Below are 22,411 nucleotides of genomic sequence, written 5' to 3'. Positions count from 1 at the left end.
TTGGATCGATTTTAAAAACCTTGATTTAATGACATGAGGTGGATTCCTTAGCAGAGAGAGAGAGAGGTTTTATATACTTTAATGACATGAGGTGGATTCCTTAAGCAGATACATTGCTGTGAGGAAGCAGAGTCGGATAATATAAACCGACAGATTGACCATGTCTTATTCTTTAAATATAATCTGAAATGTTTGCTTGAATTCCTCAGTCCTCACTATTTTTTTTCTCTTGGGTAGATGGGACAAAGAGAAAATGTCATATGAGACTGATCATCTTCTGGTAGCATGAGAGGCGGACGATTTGGAGTATTGTTGCGTTTAGTAGACGACGCAGATCGACTCTCACTGGTTACTTATTACTTAATTTTGGGCCATTTTTCTGAAAAGGGTGGAGGTTTGGCCAGTCATGAGGTCCGGCATTTGGGCCGACCGGCCAAGACTAAGCTGATCCAGTGATCCTAATGATGTTAGGTTGGGCTGGTCAATCCTAACTAATCTGATATTATTGGGTTGGATCGATCGAATTTGGGTTGGTTCGTTTTTTATTCTTCTTTTATTTTTTTTTTTTTTGGGGGGGGGGGGGGGGTATTTATTATTTTAAGCTTATGCCCATGTAAAATAACTTAAAAATGATTTATTTTCTATTTATAATTTAATTTTTTTTATTTGAATGAGCCGAAAAATTGGAGGGATTGAATCACAGTCCTGTGAGCCAATGACCAAAATGGTTTATATATCCATATTCCAATTAATAAGTAGGACAACACTAGTTTTAATGAAGTGCATTTTCTAACACATCAATCGAGGGCTGACTCGTTTGTGTATTAGCTGATTTGCTTCAGTATTGACGTAAAATCTAATCCCACAACCAGTACTTTGGAGAAAAAGGATTCAAGGGGAAAGTTATTACAAAAAAAAATACATTTGATAAGCATTTGATAAGAATACATTGAAAGGTTTAAAATGACAGCAACCATGAATTTTGATCATTTTGTGCTGCTGGTTGCTAAAACTAGGCTGATGAGATTATCATCCCTGTTCAAGGAACAAATTCCCTTTCTTGTCTTAATATATGAAATGAAATGAAGAAGACACGGCAAAATTATCCCAAAGGATAATTTGGGTATTTAAAATATAGCATTTCCTAATGAAATGGTAGCGTAGAGCTTATTTACTTAAATTGTGATAATTAAAGGGAGAAACTAGCACAAAATGAAAATCAGGTAGATAAATGAAACACTTCTATACAGAGTTTACCCTATTAATTAACTATTTGATGTCACTAGCAATAAGAATAGAACGAGTCTATGCTTAAGTGTCTCTATCCGAGTTTTTTTCCCCAAATATGATCTGATACCAATCTCTTATGCAATAAAGAGATGCATGCTGCTGAAGCAAATAAATAAAAGAAGAGAGATATGCACGTTGGGAAGGAAAGCTTCTCATTTATTTTCTTCAAAAGTTAATTAACTTTTGTTTTCTTAGGCTGCGTTTGAAAATGATGCAAATGGAGTGTAAATCCCGGTTCAGGGTAAATTTGTATTCTGGTTCACTTTTGTCTATGTTTCGCAATATTACATTTATGCATTGACAAATGACATAACACATTTTTCAATGTATATTTATATTGATAATGAGATGTAAAAGTACTTAAATAAAAAAGAAGTAAATTTGCATTCAAGTGGGCTTTTGATAGAAAAAGGCATATGCTTTATTGGAATTCATGTTTGCATCCATTACAGGTAGAAGTCTGTTTAATAAGAAGGTAAATTTGTCAATACAAAGTTAACCCAACTTTACAATTTATATGAACCATTCTACACTCTACATATTTGCATTGTTTCCAAACGCAACCATAATGAATTGCAGGAGTTTTGACATTTCTTTCTCTCTCTCTCTCTACTCTAAGTCGATAATGGAGTTGGTACAATACAATGAGAACACAAAGACTACCCCAGGAAAAGCCTACACCAAAATTGATTACCCGATCAAATTATTTTGTCCATCTTGTTTTAGGCATTGCATTGAATTCAAGAGGTTTTGTAGAATTTCTTTTCTCCCTCTAGAAGACCTACCTGTGATAGATGGAGCCTTCACTAGAAAACCCAGTTTCATCACATGACTTAAGAGACTTATTATTTAAGCATTATCCATATCAAAAAATGCACCAATTTTAAGCTTATTTTTTTGGACTTTTCTATGATGAATCCTATTTAGTGGTGGATTTTGTGTGCGTGTGTGTTTTCTTTTTATTGCATTTGTTTTCAAGCGTGGGAAGATTAGGAGATGTTCACCAATATGAAGTTTTCGAAACAAAAATAACACCCCTAAATTATAATTTGGTCATTAATTATTTTTTATTTTTTTTACATGCGCTATCAGATAGTAGAATATTGTAGAAGGAAGAAAGAAAGAAGAAGAATGGACAAATTAAAAGCTGGGGAATCCTCCACCATCACTAGTCCTGAAAGAACCTCAGCTTTAACATGAGAAGACAAATAACAAAACCCCCAAAAACAATGGTGTCCACTCATGGTTTAAGGGGCCAGCCACCAAAAGAAAGGTCAGAGATACTCATTGATTAAACTCATATGTCTCTTTCTGTTCACCCCTCCTAATGATGTGGGCGGTCCCTTTCTGAGAAGCAAGACCTAGCTAAAGGTCTAGGGACCATTTGACAATGGCTGAAGTGACTTAACTAAATCACTTATTGCTTCATACTTTAGCAAATTACTTAGTTGTCTGGCTCCTGCAAAGGGAGAAGGAAGGTGGTTGTTTAGATATGAGGTGTCAAGGCATTTATCTGCATTATATGGTAAAGATAAGTCAATAAGTAGGTTCTGATCTCCTTAATGGCTGAATGGTATGTTAGGTTGATTAGGCTACATTTGGCATTCCTTATTTTAAGGACGTATCTCCTTTTTTTGAGTTAAAAACTCGGTGTTTATAGGAACATGCATTTTAATTACAAAAAAGAGATAAGTCTTTAAAATAATAAGGAATGCCAAATGCAGCCTTAATACACCCCCATTTTTTTTACATGGCTATTTTATCCACTAACATCCTTTGTTTTGAAAAGTGCTTTTCTGATGAGAGTAGTGGCAATCAGAAAAATGCATTCAACATTTGTTAGGGATAACATGATCATAAAACTAATTTAGACATTATCAAAATTAATTTGAATCATTTTACAAAAAAAAAAAGGAAATTTGTTTTGATTTCTAAAAGAGAAGCAAGCAAAAGCACAAAAGAAAGCATTATTCTTCAGTGGAGTCAGACATCATGCATGCCCTACTCACAAGAGTAATGTTGTTAAGATTCCAATAAGATATTGATCTTGTGAGGAACTGGGTCTGACAGACACACAATATGGATTACCTCACAGACTAGAATTAATCTTGAAGAGATGATCATGGAAAGAAACATAAGGAAATGGAATTCAAAATGAGATTCGAAAGAAATGGTAAAAAAGTAATGATACAAAAGAAGTGGTTTTGAGAATCACAAACTTGGGGAGGCCTACTTCCCACCTCAAGTGTAGGAATCAGGACTTTATTCCGTAAATTATTTGTTTAGTGAAAGGGAGCATATCCCTAGAGAGAAGCTGGGGTAGACTCCACAACTCAACTTCTTTCTGCCACATAAAATGGCTAGAGTAGACTGTCTGATAAAGATTGACACAGTAAGCCATTAATTAATTCATGAAGATCCCTCTGGAAAAAGGTGGTGAATGGGTCAATTTTAGCAGTGAGGACCATCCCTTTGAAATCCTAGTGGCTAGACATTTCATTCAGAACATGGAGTAATCTTTCAAATTGATTCACTAAGCAATCCAGGGAGGTGGCCATCTGGAGTACTGGATATCAGTGTTTTTAATGCTCAGTTTGGAAAGAATATAAATACAAATATGTAAAATGTAAAGTCTTGTATTTTGTATGTATTTGCATTATACATATTTGTATTCATATTCCTTACAGATTGATTATTAACTTAATTTACAAACAAATGTATTGAAGCCACTGAAACACCGAATACAAGGAGTTAGGGGGGGGGGGGGGGGTTCCCTCGTAACATGTATATTGTGAAAACCTTAGGCTGGGCTGGAGTACTACGTGGGGTTACTTGGGGCAGCTGGGACATGTATCGATCCCAAAATTTAGACGTGCTTCATCTTTTCATCTACTTGAATCTCAACCTTTCACTTTCTACATAACTGTAGGATTTTAATCTCATTAGAGATTAAATCCAATGGGTTTGATTTGTTAATTACACGAGAAATTGTACTTGTACATTTGGTTTAGAAAACAACTTTTCTCTTACTAAAACCAGTTTTGAATTTGTCCCACATTGGGAAATTACAAGTTTTGTTTTGAGTTTTTTAATAGGAGCTGATTTACATTCCTTAGAAATAGAAGAGGAGAGCATGGAGGATTGCTACCGTGCAATGCACGCCGTAATGAGGTGTTTTAAAGGCACACTTTGCTCGTGAAGGGTGACTTCAATTTTGGTACGATGCTGACCGTTGATGTGATCAACAGTTACGATTCAATCGGGTGTGATCAAGAGGCACAATTCAAAGTTAACAGTCATTAATTGTTAACTACCTTTTAAACATTGTGACTGTTCAAGGTGACTTTCTTTGAACTACCACCTTCATTTTCTTCATAAATCTTTAGAAACTATTTAAGGAGCATGAATCAGACATCTCACACACAAGTTCGAAATTCACTCACTCACTCACTCACTCCCTCTCTCTCTCTCTCTCTTTCTATCAATCCGGTCTGCTACATTCTCACGGAATATTTTTTTGGAGACTCTTCAACTTTGCTAGTTGTAAATTCTTGCCTAAGGCTCTATTGTATTCTGGGAATGGATTTGCTTGTAACCTAACAGCAAACTCAATGAAAACTGAGTAAGGGCAAATAATGTTCTAAAGACAGTGTCTTCAAACTCGCCTCAGAGCTTTTTCTCCAAGTTTCAGTGACCCCATTGCGCATCAATAATATTATATCTATTATCTATAGCAGTTGATTGGCAATGTGGCATGTGCGGATGCACTATAAGAAGTCATTAAGAGAGAGAAAGAGAGAGAGAATAAAGATAGAAATGAAAATTGTATAAATAGCAACATCAACTAAAATTGGGACATGAAACTCTCTCTTTTATATAAGTTATAGAATATAGATATAGATGAAATAAAATATTTTTATATCATATAAATATAAAATATAATAAATATAGATTAAACAAAAAATGATAAAATAGAAAATTGCATAAATAAGAAGGGTATTTTGAATACAAAAAAAAAAATCTATGATACTAGAAAGACATGATACTAGAAGAGCTTTGACCAATCAAAACCCCCATGAATTATGATGAATACCACCAGATTGATCACCTCTTTTATTATACTGGTTGATTAATTGGCTTAAGTTTTTCTGGCATCTTGTCTTCTCCATATCATAATTGAACCCTTTGGATATACAAAAGTTTGTATATAGACTAAAGTTGGGATATGAAACCATCTCTTTTATATGGGTTTCATTTATATTATATGTATAAAACAAGGAATGATACGTCACTCATCCTCTCCTCCTTCCCTTCTCACTTTCTTGCTTTCTTTCCTTTTTTTCCTTCCAGCCCTCTCCTTAATGTCAAGGGAGAACCCCTCTTTTGTCGTTCTCTTGTTAATGATGTAATGTCATTGAATCACTCTTAAAACATCTCTCTTTTCTAAAATTTCTTATATACTTACTATATCTAATATCTCTCTCTCTCTAGTCTCTCCTGTTAATTTCTTTAGTTCTCTCCACGTCATTACTCATCCCTTCATCTTCCACTCACTCTCCCCTCTTTGTCTTCTATTAATTATTTTCTAATAAATGTATATACAAACCATTCTATCTAACCATATCATTATCATTTAATTATGATAAAATGTATACGTAAAACTTGCATTATAAGGTAGGTTACGCTTTATTTTACCTTTATTTCTCATACCTAATGCTTCTTCCATTTGAGGTGGGATCTGCTCCTCACACATGGTGCCTCACAACGACCTCACAGGTACATCCCACCATGCATTGGGAACATCTCCCGTAAATAATAACACATGAATACGGGAGATGTTCCTAATGCACAGTGGGATGTACCTGTGAGGCGCCATGTATGAGGAGCAGATCCAGTCTCCTTCCATTTCAGATCACTAGCAATCAATTCAAATGGCAAGCATAGGGATAATTTCAAGTGCAGTGCTTCTATTTTTTTGATTTCTCAAAATTGTGTGCTTCGAGTGATCGTATTCTTCTTTTTCTTATTGAGTTTTTGTTCTCAAATTTGTTTTTCTTTTTCCTTCATTTTATCTTCTTTTACAAAGATTTTCCTTTAAACTTTGTAGAAAATCAAAGGGATAGAGAAGCTTGATCTCTTTGAAGAAGCCAAACAAAAGAAGACTGCCCTTTTGCCTAGCAGAGAAGTTCCATATTTTGAGGAAAAAAAAAAGAAAGAGTGAAACAATTCCATCAACCAGTTCCATCAAAACTAACTGATTTTCTTAGTTTCTCACATAGGTGAGGGGTGTTCTTTTCTTGGATTTTGAGAGGGGGAAAGTTGGTCGATGGAATTTTGATTCCCATTCACCAAGAAAACCATGTTCTTTTTTCAGATTTATGTGAGGATGAGAGAAAATTTATTTCCAAATAAGTGATACTCATCTCCTAGGTTGGTAAATAACTTTTCCACCTAGGAGAAAATTGCCAGCACTTGAATGGGACAAAAATGTCCCTTTTAATAATGAATTTTTATGGCTAAGATGGTCATTTCCTTATTTATGTGAAAAATAAAAGAACATGAAAAATACACTTACCTGGGTAAATCTTTCCTAAGAAACATTTACCCGAATAAATAACTTACCAAAAAGCGAACAAGGCCTTAGTTTCTGGCCTTCATGTTGAGTCTTCAATTGCCCTTTAAAAGAACCTCCTCAAGCTCTCTAGTGATAAGGGACTGAGGTTAACTTTTATTTTCTCTTTAGTATCTTATATATCTATTCTATTTTTAGAAGTTTGTCTGTTTCATGCTTCCCAAAATCCACCATAATGTCATATGTATTAGCAACTTTCACAGGATATGGTCCTGGGAAACAAGCCTCTGAAGAGAAAACTGAGAGTAATCCTCCCAGAGCTTATTCAAGACATTCCAATAAGCTGTAAAGATAAAGGCATACAGGATCATCTTGCTTCAATTCCCTAAGACTATGTTTGGTTTGAAGGAAAAGGTAGGGAAAGGTAGGGAAACCTATACAAGTTTTATAAAGGTTTCCTTACCTTTCCCTACTTTTTCCTTCAAACCAAACACACTTAAAGGACTTGATATTATCTATCAAAAAAAAAAAGCATATCATCTTAAAGAATTGATTCTAGTTGAAATTGTGATAATGTTTCCCATAACTCCGAAATTTGTTCTTGACTTAATTGATTTAAGGTCTGCCTTGCATGTATTGGAAAAGCAAATCAGGCTTTATGGTCAATGAAATTAACCATGGAAGATCCTTCTTCTTTCATTTTCTTATAAAGAAAAGTAATTAACTCATTAGGAAAAAAGGAAGACATCAGACATGAGAGGATGTATAAAGATATAGAAAATGTAGAGCAACCCCATCTTTGAGTAAAAAACTACGAAGGAATAGAAGCATCTTTTTTTTATTTTTGATAATAAAAAAATCATGCGTTGCATTTATATTGAAAGGTTAAAAAACAGTACAGATGATGTTTTGTCCAGACAAGGAGTGCAGAGAGGCCAATTGTATTGGGGAAATATGCTCCCATATCTGTTTTGACTGTAAGTAATAGACTAGGTGTATAAAAAAGAAAAATTGAATGATGAAGCAAGGTGAGGAGAGGGTTGTTTTCTTTTAAATGAAAGGGATAGTAGAGCTGTATTTTTTTCTGGCTCGATAAGGCTCTGTGACAAGGTTGGTGTTTTTCTTACTGATGTTTGAGCCATAAAGCTCATATACTTCATCTTGTGTACCTTATCTCATCTTTTCTTCTTTTCAATAAATTTCTTTTTCTTTTTAATTGTAAAAAAAAAAAGGTAATACTGGCAGATTTCAGCATAAGAATTATAAGAGGTGCTAGGCACACTCCCTTCACTTGCCTTGTATACAATTCCTTTCTCATAGTTAATAAAATTTGATTGACTGATAAAAAAAAATTAATTTAACTTGATTGATACTAATCAGAAAGAACAGCCTCCCTATCATCCATAAAGAGATAGAAGAGTACAACTAAAACAGAAGAAAGTTGATTGCATCCTTTTCTTTACTGTATCAGTATTTACAATTTATGCCCCATTCCCGGTATTCCTCACAACTGCTGGTCCTTTCTACTCCTGACCTTGCTATTGAGTATGCCAAACCATTTGTAGCTCTGGGAACTTGCCTGAATGAGCAATTCACATCAGATGCCACCAAAGTCTTTGCTTCTTGATTAAAAACCTAAGACTCCATGGCACTTCTGATCCTGATTTCAATCCAATTTATGACTACTTTGCAATCTCCTCGAACTTGTAGCTCGATCCAGCTATTTGCTAAAGCAAGTTTTAATCCCTACATGAGATTTAACAATTCGACCAATGGTGATGTACCAGAACTTGATGAACCTGGCAAGCTTAATAAAATGTTTCCTGTGTCATATCCAATATCTCCACCAGTCCTAGACAATCATGGATTACCCAAACAACAGCCCATCAAAGTTTAGTTTCTTTTTTCCTAGCTTTGGCGCCTCCCATTCAACATGTTCTGGTTGCCTTCTTGAAGAGTACCCTGCCACAACTTTCCATTCCTGTGACAAATCATCCAAAATTAAGGAATAATTTCTGTAGAATAAAGACCTTTCACCATACCCTTCTTATCTGAATTCTGAACTATGAGCTTCATTATTTAGATCTGGAAGTATCCATTGAAATACAGCCTTATTAGCCAATCCACAGTAGAGATTAAAGTCTCTTTGCAGTTCTAAAGCTGCTGAACAAGGTCATTACTTCAGATTAATTGCATCAGCATTCTCAATGGGTCAAAAACTACCAAATGGGAGACCTTCTGAGATCCTTGAAGATCATTCCCGGAGAGGCATTTGTTTCCAAGATAATTTTCATCAAAATGAAGTTTGATCTGTCCAGCAACATGTAGAGGCAGAGGATTCTTGCCTGAGGTGTACCAGAATTTGGATGGAGGAGACATTCTCATATGTTACTTACTTGGGTCCCCTGGAAAGATAATATTGGTAGGTTTTGGGAAGGAAATTAACCCAAGTATATATGTCTACCTAATCAAGGATATGCAAGATGGTGAAGTCACTCATATCTAAATATTAAACTGGGAGATGAGAGAGTTTGAATTACAATGGGTCTCATATGAATGAAAATATATCTTTCTCAAAAAAATAAAAAAAATATTGTATGATGACAACATAGTAATGGTTGGCATGACAAGAATGTGGCTAAACGCAAAGGCAGAAGTATAGCAAGATGGTTTTGCATAAAAAAGAGGTTTTAAAATAAGTGGGACTAAGAATATATCTGGAAAATATAGTGATGAAATGAATAGAAGCAAGAGTATAGTTAGGATTATAAAGCAAGTCCTCAAAGTTACCATTTTCACTACCTTGCTTTGATAATCCATAGTGAAGGACAGATTTAAGAGGATATCTCCTATAGAATTCGAGCAGGGTGGATAAAATTTATAGGTGTATATGGGCTGTTGTAATAGAATTATCTTTTGGGGGTTGGAATCCCTATTCTTAGGGACTGGACCTGTGTATCTTGTATAAGATGTTCCAAATTTAATGAAAGTGACTTTTTCATATAAAAAAATAAGACAGGTATAAGACCACATATATTGTTATATGGGAAACCAAGGAACAAAACATACTAGGACCAGCCCATTTATCAAAAAAAAAAAAAAACATACTAGGACCAGCCCTAATATGTGAACAAATGAGGAAAAGTAGATTTTTTTATCAGCAAATGAGAAAAAGTAGATTAAGACAGTGCTTTCACGTGCTTAGAAACCACTAATGTAAATAGTTCTAAGAAAGTTTCATGAAGTTCATAAAAGGACATAAATCAAGGTAATGGAGAAATTATTGAGGACTTACAACTTAGTCCTCAATAGTGGTATAGTGAAATAGGATTTCTGTAGCTGATCTTCCGTACGGTTGAGATAAAGATTTATTGAAATGAACTGGTAAACTGCAGACTACTTTATGAACCTTCATTTTCTAATTCTATGAGTTTGAATCCAATTAGGATCCTGTTAAGAATTGTCAATTCTTTACAAACTACTTTTTCCATGCATGATGCAGTTGGAAAATATGCCATTCTTAAATATAATGAATGTTTCTCATGCCTTCAATAGTTTCCTAACCATAAACTTCTGCTCGTAATCTTTTGTGAAGTGATCATTGTATACCTATATTTCTCCATATAGTGGCTTTGAGGTTAGATCTTTCTTGTAAATTTTTCAGGATCTTTTTTTTGGCCTTACCAAATCTCCCCTTTAGTGCCCAAAAGCAGGAGTTTTAGTGTGGAGTAGGAGAGAATTGGAGTGTCTCTGTGTCTGTGTAACCCTGTGTTTGATGGCACACCTAAACATATATATACTAGTATACTATAGAAGGGAGACTAAAAGTAATTAGTCAAGATATTATAGATATGTGGATATTCATTTTCCCATGTTTTTTAGAAGTTTTTTAATCATCGAGATAAAGAGAAAATAGTGGTACAATGTACACATACAGTGACTGTCTCAGTAAATGTCATGCGAGAGGGAGAGAGAATGACGTAATGGTGGAGAGAGGTGTGGAGGGAGGATGAGGTAAGAGAGAGAAGATATAATCCATTGGTGATGAGATTTTACCACAAAATAGAAAATAGCAAAGTACACATTGTTAATTAATTACTGTTCAACCTGCCTGGTTATCTAAATCAAGTGAAAGCAAAACCTGCCCTCAAAAATCTTCTATTCAGATATCCGTGAACTCATGATGAGGGAAGAAACCATTCAATAACCAGGTAGCAGATATCAACAATCACCTTCCTTGTGCGGTATTTATCTTCAAAGGTACGCCTGCTACTCTCTTTTACGCACTCCAGGAAACAATGAATGGTACCATATCCCATTGAATTTTAGCCTTTTTTTTTCCTCAATATAATTTTTAAAACATTCACTAAATGGCATAAAGAAAAGGGTTCAGTGAGAGGAAGAACTCAAGTTTGTTCTGATGGCAGTAATCCAACGCAACCAGAACTACCGCAAAAACATTGCAGGCCCTTCAGCCTGGTCCTAACATCTCCATAACTAAAAGTAAGTTCTTCACCTTCTTGTATATCTCTAGATGCAAAGAAGCAAATACGAGGCAGCAACGCACCTGAGCTTCTTACTAACACTGTCATCAGGTTGCCACCATCACAAGAATGGTTGATAAAGCGTGCAATATTTCCAACTCTTGTGGCATCTATGTTCACCCTCATGCATGCCTTTCCAGATGGGAGATGTTCACGCACAACTAGGAGAGCAGAAGAAAAGTGGACACTTGATGAAAGTTCGTCATATTTCTGTTGCCGCTTTCTGGCTTCTTCCGTTGTCAAGAGCTCACCAGCATATTCGCAGATAAATTTTCCACACCCAATGAACTGAGCAGCTTCCACGCCCCAGCCCTTCCTCCGATGTTTAACAATCTTCAATCGAACCGAAACCCCTTGCTGTGTCAACCGATTCGCACAATCCAACCCACAAACGCAACTCGATCCACACTCAGTCATCATCTCTGAGACCAGACATGAACCCATTAACTCGGGTTGGATGCTCCAGCAGGGACACTCGAGATCCCCGTCTTTCGTTACTCGAGAACAGTTCTTACAGACACACCCAGAACAATTTTCAACCACCGAAGAGACTAAGCCTATTGTCAGATTTAAATCGGTCATTGGGCACGAATTTGAAATGGGTATCTTAGGGTTTGAACCCCAGGGCTGGTATATAGGAGAGGAATCCGGAAGACCCAGGATTTGAGACGGCGTGTAGATGAAATAGGAATAGGGTTGGGCGTCGACAGTGTTGATGAAAGGAATTGGGTGCTTCTCGAGGCTCCGTGAAGCATCGAAAATTCTCCTGGTGGTGATGGCTTTAGCTATCTGACGGAGGCTTTTGCAGGTGGAAGACATTGAAGCAAGATCTGAGAGTGGGAGCCATGGGAGGACAAGTTCTGCGCATTCGAAGAGTTCCTCTTCCGCTGTGCGACTACAAATCTTCTTTGATTCCTGGAACATCAGCAAAGTTTAGAAGGGAGACGAGCCTGCGTGTGAGTTTGAAGAGCGGGGAAATATTCATCGGAGGAAGCAGTGTTTTCAACCCGCCATTGACCCGGTCGGTTGAACCGTTCGAACCGTCATCGGCATTGATTTTGGTTCCGGTTTTGCTAAAACTCGTTATTTGCTTAAAAGTTGTTGACTTGGTCAAAACCGTGCGACTCGGGAGATTGAATCATTGATCCGTTTGGCCTAATCATCGGGTCATGGGTTGCCCATATTTTGGGCAACTTTTCGATATTTGTGTCCTGCCTTGCCCCATTAATTTTGCAAAAAAAAGAATTCTTTTTTGGTCTTAAATTATAATTTTTAATATTTCTTACAAATAAAAATTAAATATATATATATATACATATGACATGTAGAATATAATTATATATTATTTATTAATAAAATACAGGTGTATATATATATATATATATATATATATATATATATAATTGATGATGTGAAACGGTTTGACCCATTTTAGCCTCTGGATCGATTTTTAAAACATTGAGAGAAAGTAAACTGCATGTGTGAATTGAAAGGAACTAACATTGGAGATTCCTATCATCAAGTTGTACTGTTTTCATTCAAAGTAAATTAATTTAATAAAGCAATTTTTGCTGATAAAAAAAAAAGAAACATTGTTTTTTACTCAGTATGATACCTAAAAGAGGTTTGAAATAATGGAGAATATCCACTTGTAAAATGCAGCATCTTCTTGGCACTGCTTCTTCAGATTACAATCTGCATCATCACCTTTGGCTCTTCCTCCAATGAATATTTCAACAGCAGTTGTTTCACTTTTGCTCAGTCACTCATCTTCCATCCCTGACCTGTTTCATGTGACTGCCAATACTATGTCAAAGATATTGGAAAGTTTTGGGACATGCAAATACCTTTTCTTATATTGTTTCCCTTCGACTCTGTTTGGTTTGAAGGAAATGGTAGAGAAACCTATACAAGGTAGGTTTGTGTAGGTTTCCCTACTTTTTTTTTCAAACCAAACACTGCCTAAATATCAGCATGAACTTACTTTTGTGAAAGATCTTCTAAAATTCCTTTTTGATTTATGACTGAAGTCATACCTACTAGGTTAAAGCATTTAGCCTCTATTTTCACAGCTGAGCATTCCATTGATATGTCTAATGGTCAGGGAGTGGCTGCAACTTCACATTTCAAGTTTGTTAGCTTGCTGGTTTAGGTTATGGTAGTATTTGTGTTCATGTTCTATGCTTAAAAAAGTTCAGTCAGGGGTTGGCGGGGTTCAAATCAGTGGAGGAGGTTAATGGAAAAAGTTTAGCTATATGTTTGCTGTATGGATAAGTTGACCTTATCTAGATCTGCTCCAAACTTAAAACTATCTTTTCTAATCAGTCATGATAAATTTGTTAAACTAGGTAAATTATCTAACTTCTGTGAAGAATGAATAATACAAACAAACAAAATAAACAAAGGAACTTGCCCACTGCAAAATCTATACTATTCTACTGCTAAATAAAGCTACCCAGCTTCTGGACTCCAAGTTTATCACTAAATAAATAAAAAACCTAGAAGATGTTTGTTGTGGGCAACGTTCAAAGTATCAATACAGGGTGATATGTTGGTAGGGGCGTATCAGCCTGTATTGGTATTCTTTTTTTGTTTTTGTTTTTTTTTTATCGAATCTGGTTCAGAGGGGCCGGTTTAAGGCCGGTCTGCCCCCTGAACCACTTGCTGACCCAAAACACCCCCTGTAGGTGCATATTGGAAAGGCTCCGATATGATACGTATCAACCGATACATATTGATACTTTAAACCTTAGTTGTGGGAGGATTCTTGTTATTGGGAGAGAATTGATCTTACTACTGAGTCTTTTATTGTTAGTTTGTTACCTTCATTATGTACGGGTAGAGGTGTCAATGGACCAGTTATGGGTCCAAACTAAGATCAATTTAGATGGACCAATAAGACATATTGAATTGGACCAGTCCAGACTTAATGGTCCAAAGTATTTATTGGATTGGATTGGACCTGGTCCACCCATAATGAATTTATATTGAATTGGGTTGAATTGAGCCAATATCTGATCCATTGATAAAAGAAAAAAAAAATTATATGTGGCAATGGACCAAGTTTGAGTTGGAATCAATCTAAATTAAAACAAATTGAAACAAATTAGACAGCCTAGACATTGAATTGGACTGGTCCAAAATGATTCAAAATTTTCATTGGATTGGACCAAATCCAGTTCAATTGACACCTCTAAATTACGAGTCTTCACTTGTTTTCTTGTACATTTTTATTCTCTTTTGGTAGAACACTAGCTCTTCTTTTGATTTCATACTTTTACATATCTTACTCCTTTTTAATATTTAATGTTGGGATTTTAATATGTCATCCTTGCCTTGGGAACCTCTTGCAACAAAAATTGTACCAATACAATTCCAACATGATATATGTCCTTACATCTCACCATAAGAATGAAACCCACGACCATGCCTGTGATGTGCGGACACATATCATGTTGGAACTTGTTGGATTTTTTTTTTTTTTTTTTTGTGAACAGATCATATCCAAAATATTGGCAAATTTGTATTTCTTTTTATTTTTTTGGTAAAGCAAATTTATGTTTCTGATATGTATAGTAATAAAAAGATTAATTTGGAGATGTGTCCCAATGAATCAATAAACAAATTAAACTTCTTAAATCACATGTCGAGTATAAGAATCATTAAAGGTCGAGCTCAATGACCGATCCTTAAAAAATCGAGACCAAATCAGCCCTACAGAAGGTTTCATAGCACATCCTCGTCGTGTATTGGGAATATCTCCCTATGATGACATCATCATTCTTGATATTATCATCGATAGATATTTCCAATACACAGCAGGAATGTACTGTGGAACGTTGTGAAGAACAGTCTTGTGGGGGCTGATTTGAACTCAAAAAATCAACATGGGCTTCATGTTGATGCCACTGGGACTTTCTAAAACAGAAATTGATGCATTTCTATGTTGTTGATTGAGATTAACCACTCTTTGTTTTTGTTCTCTATATCAGAATTGTCTCACCACCATTTTCCCCACCCACAATTTTGTCTTGCTTGTTAAATCATATATATGATCCATTATTATAATTGATGGAGGAAAAGAACCAGGCCAGATGTATTTTTGCCTCATGATCACTTTCTGAAGGTTTACTCCCACATTAATTAGGATTTTTGTTTTTTAGCTTTTCCACTTAGTTTCCTCAAACAGCAGCCGAGATGAAAGCTGCTGTTATAAGCATGATGAAGGGATGATGTTAGCATTCAATGGGCAGGTCATTTTCATTTGATCAATCTGGACCCAACCCAACCCAACCCAATATCCATTTCTCCATTTCTAATCCTCCACTATCATAGGAGATAAGACTGTTCCCCCAGAACTTCCAGTTTAAGAAGAATCGAGTGTTGTTCACACATTCTAATACAAGTGGGGTTAGGTCTTCTGTCTCACTCAAGCCCCAAGATCGATCGATCTATCAATCTATCTATCAACTTCACTTCCCCATATCCAACATGCATCGATCGATCAGTTCTTAGCTTTCAGCTTGCAATTGCCTTCCAGTGGAAAAGGCTTGGCCAGCTATGCCATAGTAGCAGTGTAGCCACTATACTCTGTCTCTGTGTGTTTGTGTGTGTGAGTGATCTAGGATTGGACCTGACATATATATATTCTTATTTGGTTTGTCTCTTTGATGTATGTTGAGAAATGCTAACAATCCAGTGCCAAAATTGGAGCTGGCAATTTCTTCTGATGTTGAGCACACACTAGCAATTTAATGCCAAACTGACGCAACAACACATCATTCTAGTAGCCTTCTGCAATTGGGAATAGCAGTAAAACTTGTTATCTGCTAATTTCATATATCCTGGGTCATTCTTGAAGGAGATAATCAAACTAGAAAGTTTAATTTATCTCTAGGAACTAGTCCCTGTTAACCACTCAATGAATGAACTTGGTGTATTTTTATTTTTTGGCTATCAACAAGGTTTAGGTTTATCATGGTTTTCAATCCGCCATTGACCCGGGCAGTCGGACCGTTTGGCTTGGGAATCATCCAGGTAATCGGTTCTATTTTACTCCAAACCTGGTCTCTGGTCAAAAACTGTTGAATCAGTCAACGATCTGTTAATTTGGACGGTCAAACTATCGATTTATTCAATGATTTTTGGCCTTTTATTTTTAATTTTTTTATTTTTTTTCGTCAAAATGAACTATGCGATCGAACTGTCAACCAGAAACCAATGATCAGAATGATTTCATTTCTAAGTCATTTTTTAAAACCATGAGGTTCATAGTATGGCATGGGTGGAATGGTTTCAAGGAGTTTGGATCCGCTGCCAATAAGGCGCTACGGCTACATGTCTTTTGAAATTTGAATAATCCTATCAATGATAGCATGCAAGTACGGAACATACTCGGGATGTGTGGCCATAGCATCTTGTGGATAGTAGATCTTGTCACGTTCTGAACTGTATGTATAGCATCAAATCCGCGTAACTGCAGGCTTTCCATGGTGAGGCTAGTGGACGTGGATCTCACGTACACCCTACTCTGTTCCCATCAGAATGGAACCATGAAACAAAATTTATGTAGCCAGACCCTATATTAGTTGGAACAAGGTTTAGATGGTGATGATGATGTATGTATTGACTGGTACATGCTTACACTCATTTCATATCAACTAAAGAATAAAGTGAAAGCTGAAATATACAAAGTTATATATCACTAGCTAAAATTACTTTCATCTTTTTAATATTATCCATCTTAGTACTAAAATAAAGTATTATTAAGATTTATGTTGGTTTCTTTAAGTGTATACATGTATGTCAAGTATATTTACATTCCACGAACTATTAAAATATATGTTTCTTATGTATTTATATCTTATTTGTAGTCACCCAAAGTTTTGAATATATATTTTGTGCTATTGATGCATTTATAGGGATTTAATAAGCATTTTCCTAGTCTATATACATATGTATCCTAATCAGCATATTAAAAACGACCCGGAAATGGAACCGTTCTGGCCATTGGTTTCTGGGTCTACGGTCCGAACGTCCGGTTCGAACAGACAACCCGTTCTAACAAATAAATTGAAAATAATTAAAATAATAATTACAATTGAAAAAAAAATGGTCAAAAACCGTTGAACGAGTTGACGGATCGATGATTCGATTGCACAGATCAACGGGTTATTGACTTTTTTTAACGGTTTTTAACCAAAAACCGAGTTTTGGATAAAATGAAACCGATTGCCTGAATGGTTCCTGGGCCAAATGGTCCGACCATCTGGATCAACAGCAATTCAAAAACCTTGATCCGAATTATTCCACCGAATCCATGCATTTTCTACATATATCCTAATATGCTTCTCAAAATTGTATCTTTTATACCCTTTGATGGCCTTATGTATATATATTATCACCAAAGTATGGATACAACTTAGCTGGTTTTGTAAGGTTAAAAGTATAGTTGGGTGTGATATTTAAATAATAAGAGTTTGGTGATTTGAATTGTTTTAAATATTAATAATTGATTTGACACATATAAACTCTCAATGTCCTAATCTTGCATATCGAGAGTGGATATATATACTTTGAATATAATCTTAATTTCAGCCACACTTATATGTGGTTGAGGCTTAATTTCTTCTTTCTGTGAGATCCAAAAATGGAGGGGTGTATTCAACCTTACTTCAAACAAAGTTTGGTTCATTTTGGTTTCTTAATCAGTCATACATCTCATACTACTTTTGAAGCATCATCCCATTGACAAACACAAACTTACACTGGTAAACAGTGGTGACCCATTCCTGTATTGATGCTTACATGTTTAAATTGACATCTTACAGTGTTTTTCAAGCAATGACACAGTACCAAGATGTTTGGATGAAATTAAGCATTCGAAAGTACTTGTAAAACAACACAAATTTTCAAGTCAAAAGGAGTGACCAATGGAGAAAATTCACCGTGGCGGTGCCGGCCAACCATTCAGCCGACAAGTGTCGCAATAGTGTGCCAAGTCAGCCAGCAATGGTCCCTTCTTCCCCACTTCATCCAATCCACAGGCCTCAAAGTGGCCCAAAAGGGTTACTTTTTGAAAGGAAATTGGGTGAGGCTTGTGAGTTGGTGCAACAAAGAGAAAGAGGAAAAAAGAGAATGAGAAAGGAATATTGTAGGCTTTGAAAGAAATGTTGCTTTCTCACTCTTATGCGAGAACATAAAGTAAACATTTTATGCTTTTCACAAGCTTCCACTAATGGCAATAACATTCCTTCCACCAAAGACCAAACCACCAACTCTTGGTTCTTCCCATAATGAGTGAGAGCATATCACACTAGCTACTTCATTAAAAGGTTTTAATTAAAAATTCTGTGTACAAACAAGTATGCATGTTAAACAATGATATCTTGATGTAATTTAATGGTGGAATTTGGGGCCAAACAACCAATAAGACTCCAAGGACGGTGTGTAACATTGAACCTGTACAAATAAAAAAATAAGTTCGTAAAAATTAAAAAAAAAATCCAGTATTCTTTACTAAAAAACATAAAAATAATATGAAAAACATTCCGATCTGTCGCAAACGCGTTGACGTGTATTAGTGGTGAATATAATAAAAATACAAGCATGTCTAACACATTCAGACATTTTTTTTTTTTTTACTGTATCTTTGACTAATTTATGCTAAACACTTTTCATCCAAGTTGTTTAAAATTTAAAACGTAAAAACAAGCCATTAACCAAGGTTTTTAAAACCAATACGGACAATGAACCGGTCAGGGTCTGGTTCCTGGGTCGAACGGTCCAACCATACAAACCAAATGGCAGCCTGTTTTGACAAAAAAAATAAAAAATAAAAAAAAATGGTCAAACTGTTGAACGGTTTGAATGGTTCAACCGTCTAGATCAGCGGTTTGCTGACCAAATCAATATTTTTTTGGTAAAAATTCGATTTTGAGAAAAAACGGTACCGGATCACCTGCCCGGTTCTGAAAACCTTGCTATTAACAATTGCAAATTATGGATTAAGCTTGAACAATCTAAATTAATAGAAAAATGCGACTGATTGCATTTATCAGATGAAGCAAATATGAAAAAAGTAAAATTGTCTTGATTTTTGTTCTTTGAAATTTTATCTCTTATTCTTATGCAAATATTCTCCATTCCTTAATTTGTCTTTTATTTCCTCTTCATATTTCTATGAACTCAGCAAATCCATTCCTGTTGTATTTTTATGGTTGAGGAGGAAAAAGAAAAAGAAAAAACTCTTGACATTCTAACACTTTCTTCCCTAAACGTGTTTCTCAACATCATATTAATTAATTAATTAATCAAAATTAGATGTCCTAATTTGTAAGTTACTTGCTTTGTTTCAAGAAGACAGACTGATCTCCTATATCGTTTTCCATCAATCACTGTAGCTTATCAAGTTTATGTTCATAAATTATAAAAGAACACCCACTGTAATCCCACACCATATACATGTTTGTACACAGAATTGCTAAGTTTTATAACCTTAATCTAGCTGGTTTAAAAGGATTGACCAAAAAGAATACCTGTTTTGCAAGTTTGGTTGCAGTGTAATTTTATTTGTACTAGTACAAATACAAAGAAGTGCAAATTAAAAGAATGCAATTTCTGGTTTAATTAATTTTGTTTTATGGTTTACTTTATTATGCTTCAGATCTTATTTTACTTTATCTGTACTTGCAATCAAACAAAATAAGCTAAACTTTAAAATTAAAATAAATCAGAATTTGCATCAGAATCATTTGCACTATCATAATTTTTGCATCGGTGCAAATAAATTTGCATTGCAACCAAACACAGCCAAAGGTGTCTCTCCTCTATGGGTGAGCATTATTTGGTTTTTGGTTTCAGTTTTTTCGGATATATATATATATATATATAATATGTATAAAATATTATATATTAAAATTTATAATTTATTATATATATTAAACAATATATATATATATATATATTTAATATATATTACATATATAATATCTATAATGTATATTAAAATATATATAGTGTTGAAATTCAGTTTTAACCAAAATAACCAAAAATTTTGGTTTCGGTTTTTCAATGTTTCAGTTTAGTTTTTCATTTAAAATTTTGGCCTATTAAGTTTGATTTTTAACCAAATAAACCATTTTCTCACCCCCTGCACTACTTTGGAAGAAGGAGATCTCTTACATGAGTAGAGGCCCAATTTCCCTTTAGGCTCATTTATTGCAATCCAATTTCATTAATTTGCACTAGTACATATGTATGGAAATACAAATCAGAATAGGACAAGTCTGCAGTTTCAATTTTGTTTAGGATTTTACTTTGCTTCAAAATTTAGTTTACTATATTCACATTACAAACAAACAAAACAATAAAATTTAAAATAAAAATAAATCAAAATTTGCATTCAACTCATTTGTACCTTCAATGCTTTTACACCATCACAAATGAAATTGCTTTGCAAAGAAACTAAGCTTTAAGTTCTAAATAAATCCATCTGCAAATCATGCTTATTCTATAGAATCTATGTTTCTTAGACCTGAATGTTCCTCCTTAAGTGGTGAAATATATAGTTTGGTTGTTCTAATCAAAATGAAGATTTATAGAGTTTGATTCTCCCCATTCTAGAAGAACTTCAAAATGAGGCAAAGATAGGATTTATCCCTCTCTTTACTTCTTTTTTTCTTCAATGGTCTCTTTCAGCAGATTACAGATAGTCTGCCTCCCACCTCAGTTGTATTAATATGGACCATATGGTTGATCAACTGAAGCACGCATGTGTAGATGATAGAAAAGTATAGTTTTTAATTATTATTTAATTCTTGAGAGGGTTGGGCAATAGAAGAAACCCCATCATTTCTTTTTCCATAATCACTCTTTGAAATCTAGTGCGTGGCCTAAGCAATCTTTGATTTAATTTTTTTTGAATATTCTTTTACAAGCTTTCTTTCATTGAATAATCTGATGTCCTTATCATAACTATTATAAATAAAGTCTATAAGATAATATTACTTGAAGTATAAACATGGAGAATGGAACCAAAAGCTAGCCAACAAGATCAAACGATCCAACAGACTGAAAAACTGAAATCATAGGCTGCAATTTTTCAATTGAGTCGATTAAATTTCTAAGCATGGCCATGGCTGCAACGTATACAACAAAGGTTCAAAGTACCGATATGCGTGATACACGATTCAAAGGGATGATACTCTTAGATTAAAATATTTTTTAAGTTTTAAGAATTGAACCAAGACATCTCTAAGAATGATATTTATATAACCTTCAAAAGTAGTTAGATGTCATCGATATATAATATCATACAATATATACATCGATCGATATTGATATCATATTGATACTTTAAACCTTGGTTTACAGACAACAGCGTTAATGGATTACAAGAAACAGGCCCTAGACATGTTTGCTTTTTGGGTAAATAGCAAACGGGTCCTAGGTGTGTAGAACAAAGATTTTCTCCCTTAGAAATTAGAATTCCTTGTCTGATGAATGAGCTATTTATTTTTAATTATGATGACTGCGTCCAATAATTAAATACCCAAGCATCAGCATGCGTGTTGACAACATCACTAGCGCACTAACCAAGCCTTCTCTAAATTCTACATGAATGAATCATGCCCTTATCTCAACTGTATTTCTGACCACACACAATCAAATTACAGTGAAATAATAAAGAGCCATCACTTTTTCTTCCATTTTATCTTCATAATCAATGACAGATGAGCATTACTTGAAGGCATACTCCAACCCCCAGCAGCCCTCCACCCCTAAAAATAGAAAACCAGAAAACCTGAATTAGGGGTGGCAAATCTTGACCTGACCCATTGACATGCTTGTTTTCTTCTGCCTCCACTACATTCATGATTCCTAGACAAAAGGGTCGATTGTAGTCGGTACTTCTAAAGTTTTATGCCCCCATGGGCCTGAGCATACTGTTTAGGGATGGCACTTTTCTTCATTCCCGGCAAGAATTCGACTTCTCCGACCTGAT

General features: G+C 35.0%; 1 protein-coding gene across 1 annotated transcript; it reads right to left on the bottom strand.

Moving 5' to 3' along the window:
• Positions 1–8,201: 8,201 nt before the first annotated feature.
• Positions 8,202–12,428, bottom strand: LOC104588683 (histone-lysine N-methyltransferase SUVR3). The gene is made up of 2 exons (XM_010246726.3): positions 11,430–12,428; positions 8,202–8,843 (listed from the first exon to the last, which is right to left on the bottom strand). The coding sequence occupies exons 1-2, from the start codon at positions 12,328–12,330 to the stop codon at positions 8,791–8,793; spliced, it is 954 nt and encodes a 317-aa protein (XP_010245028.1). The 5' UTR covers positions 12,331–12,428; the 3' UTR covers positions 8,202–8,790.
• Positions 12,429–22,411: the final 9,983 nt, after the last annotated feature.

The sequence above is a fragment of the Nelumbo nucifera genome, chromosome 6 (genome assembly GCF_055504915.1).
Source record: "Nelumbo nucifera cultivar China Antique chromosome 6, China Antique-T2T, whole genome shotgun sequence".
NCBI classification, from domain to species: Eukaryota; Viridiplantae; Streptophyta; class Magnoliopsida; order Proteales; family Nelumbonaceae; genus Nelumbo; species Nelumbo nucifera.
The sequence above is the reverse complement of the archived record's forward strand: the minus strand, read 5'-3'. Positions and strand labels throughout refer to the sequence as shown.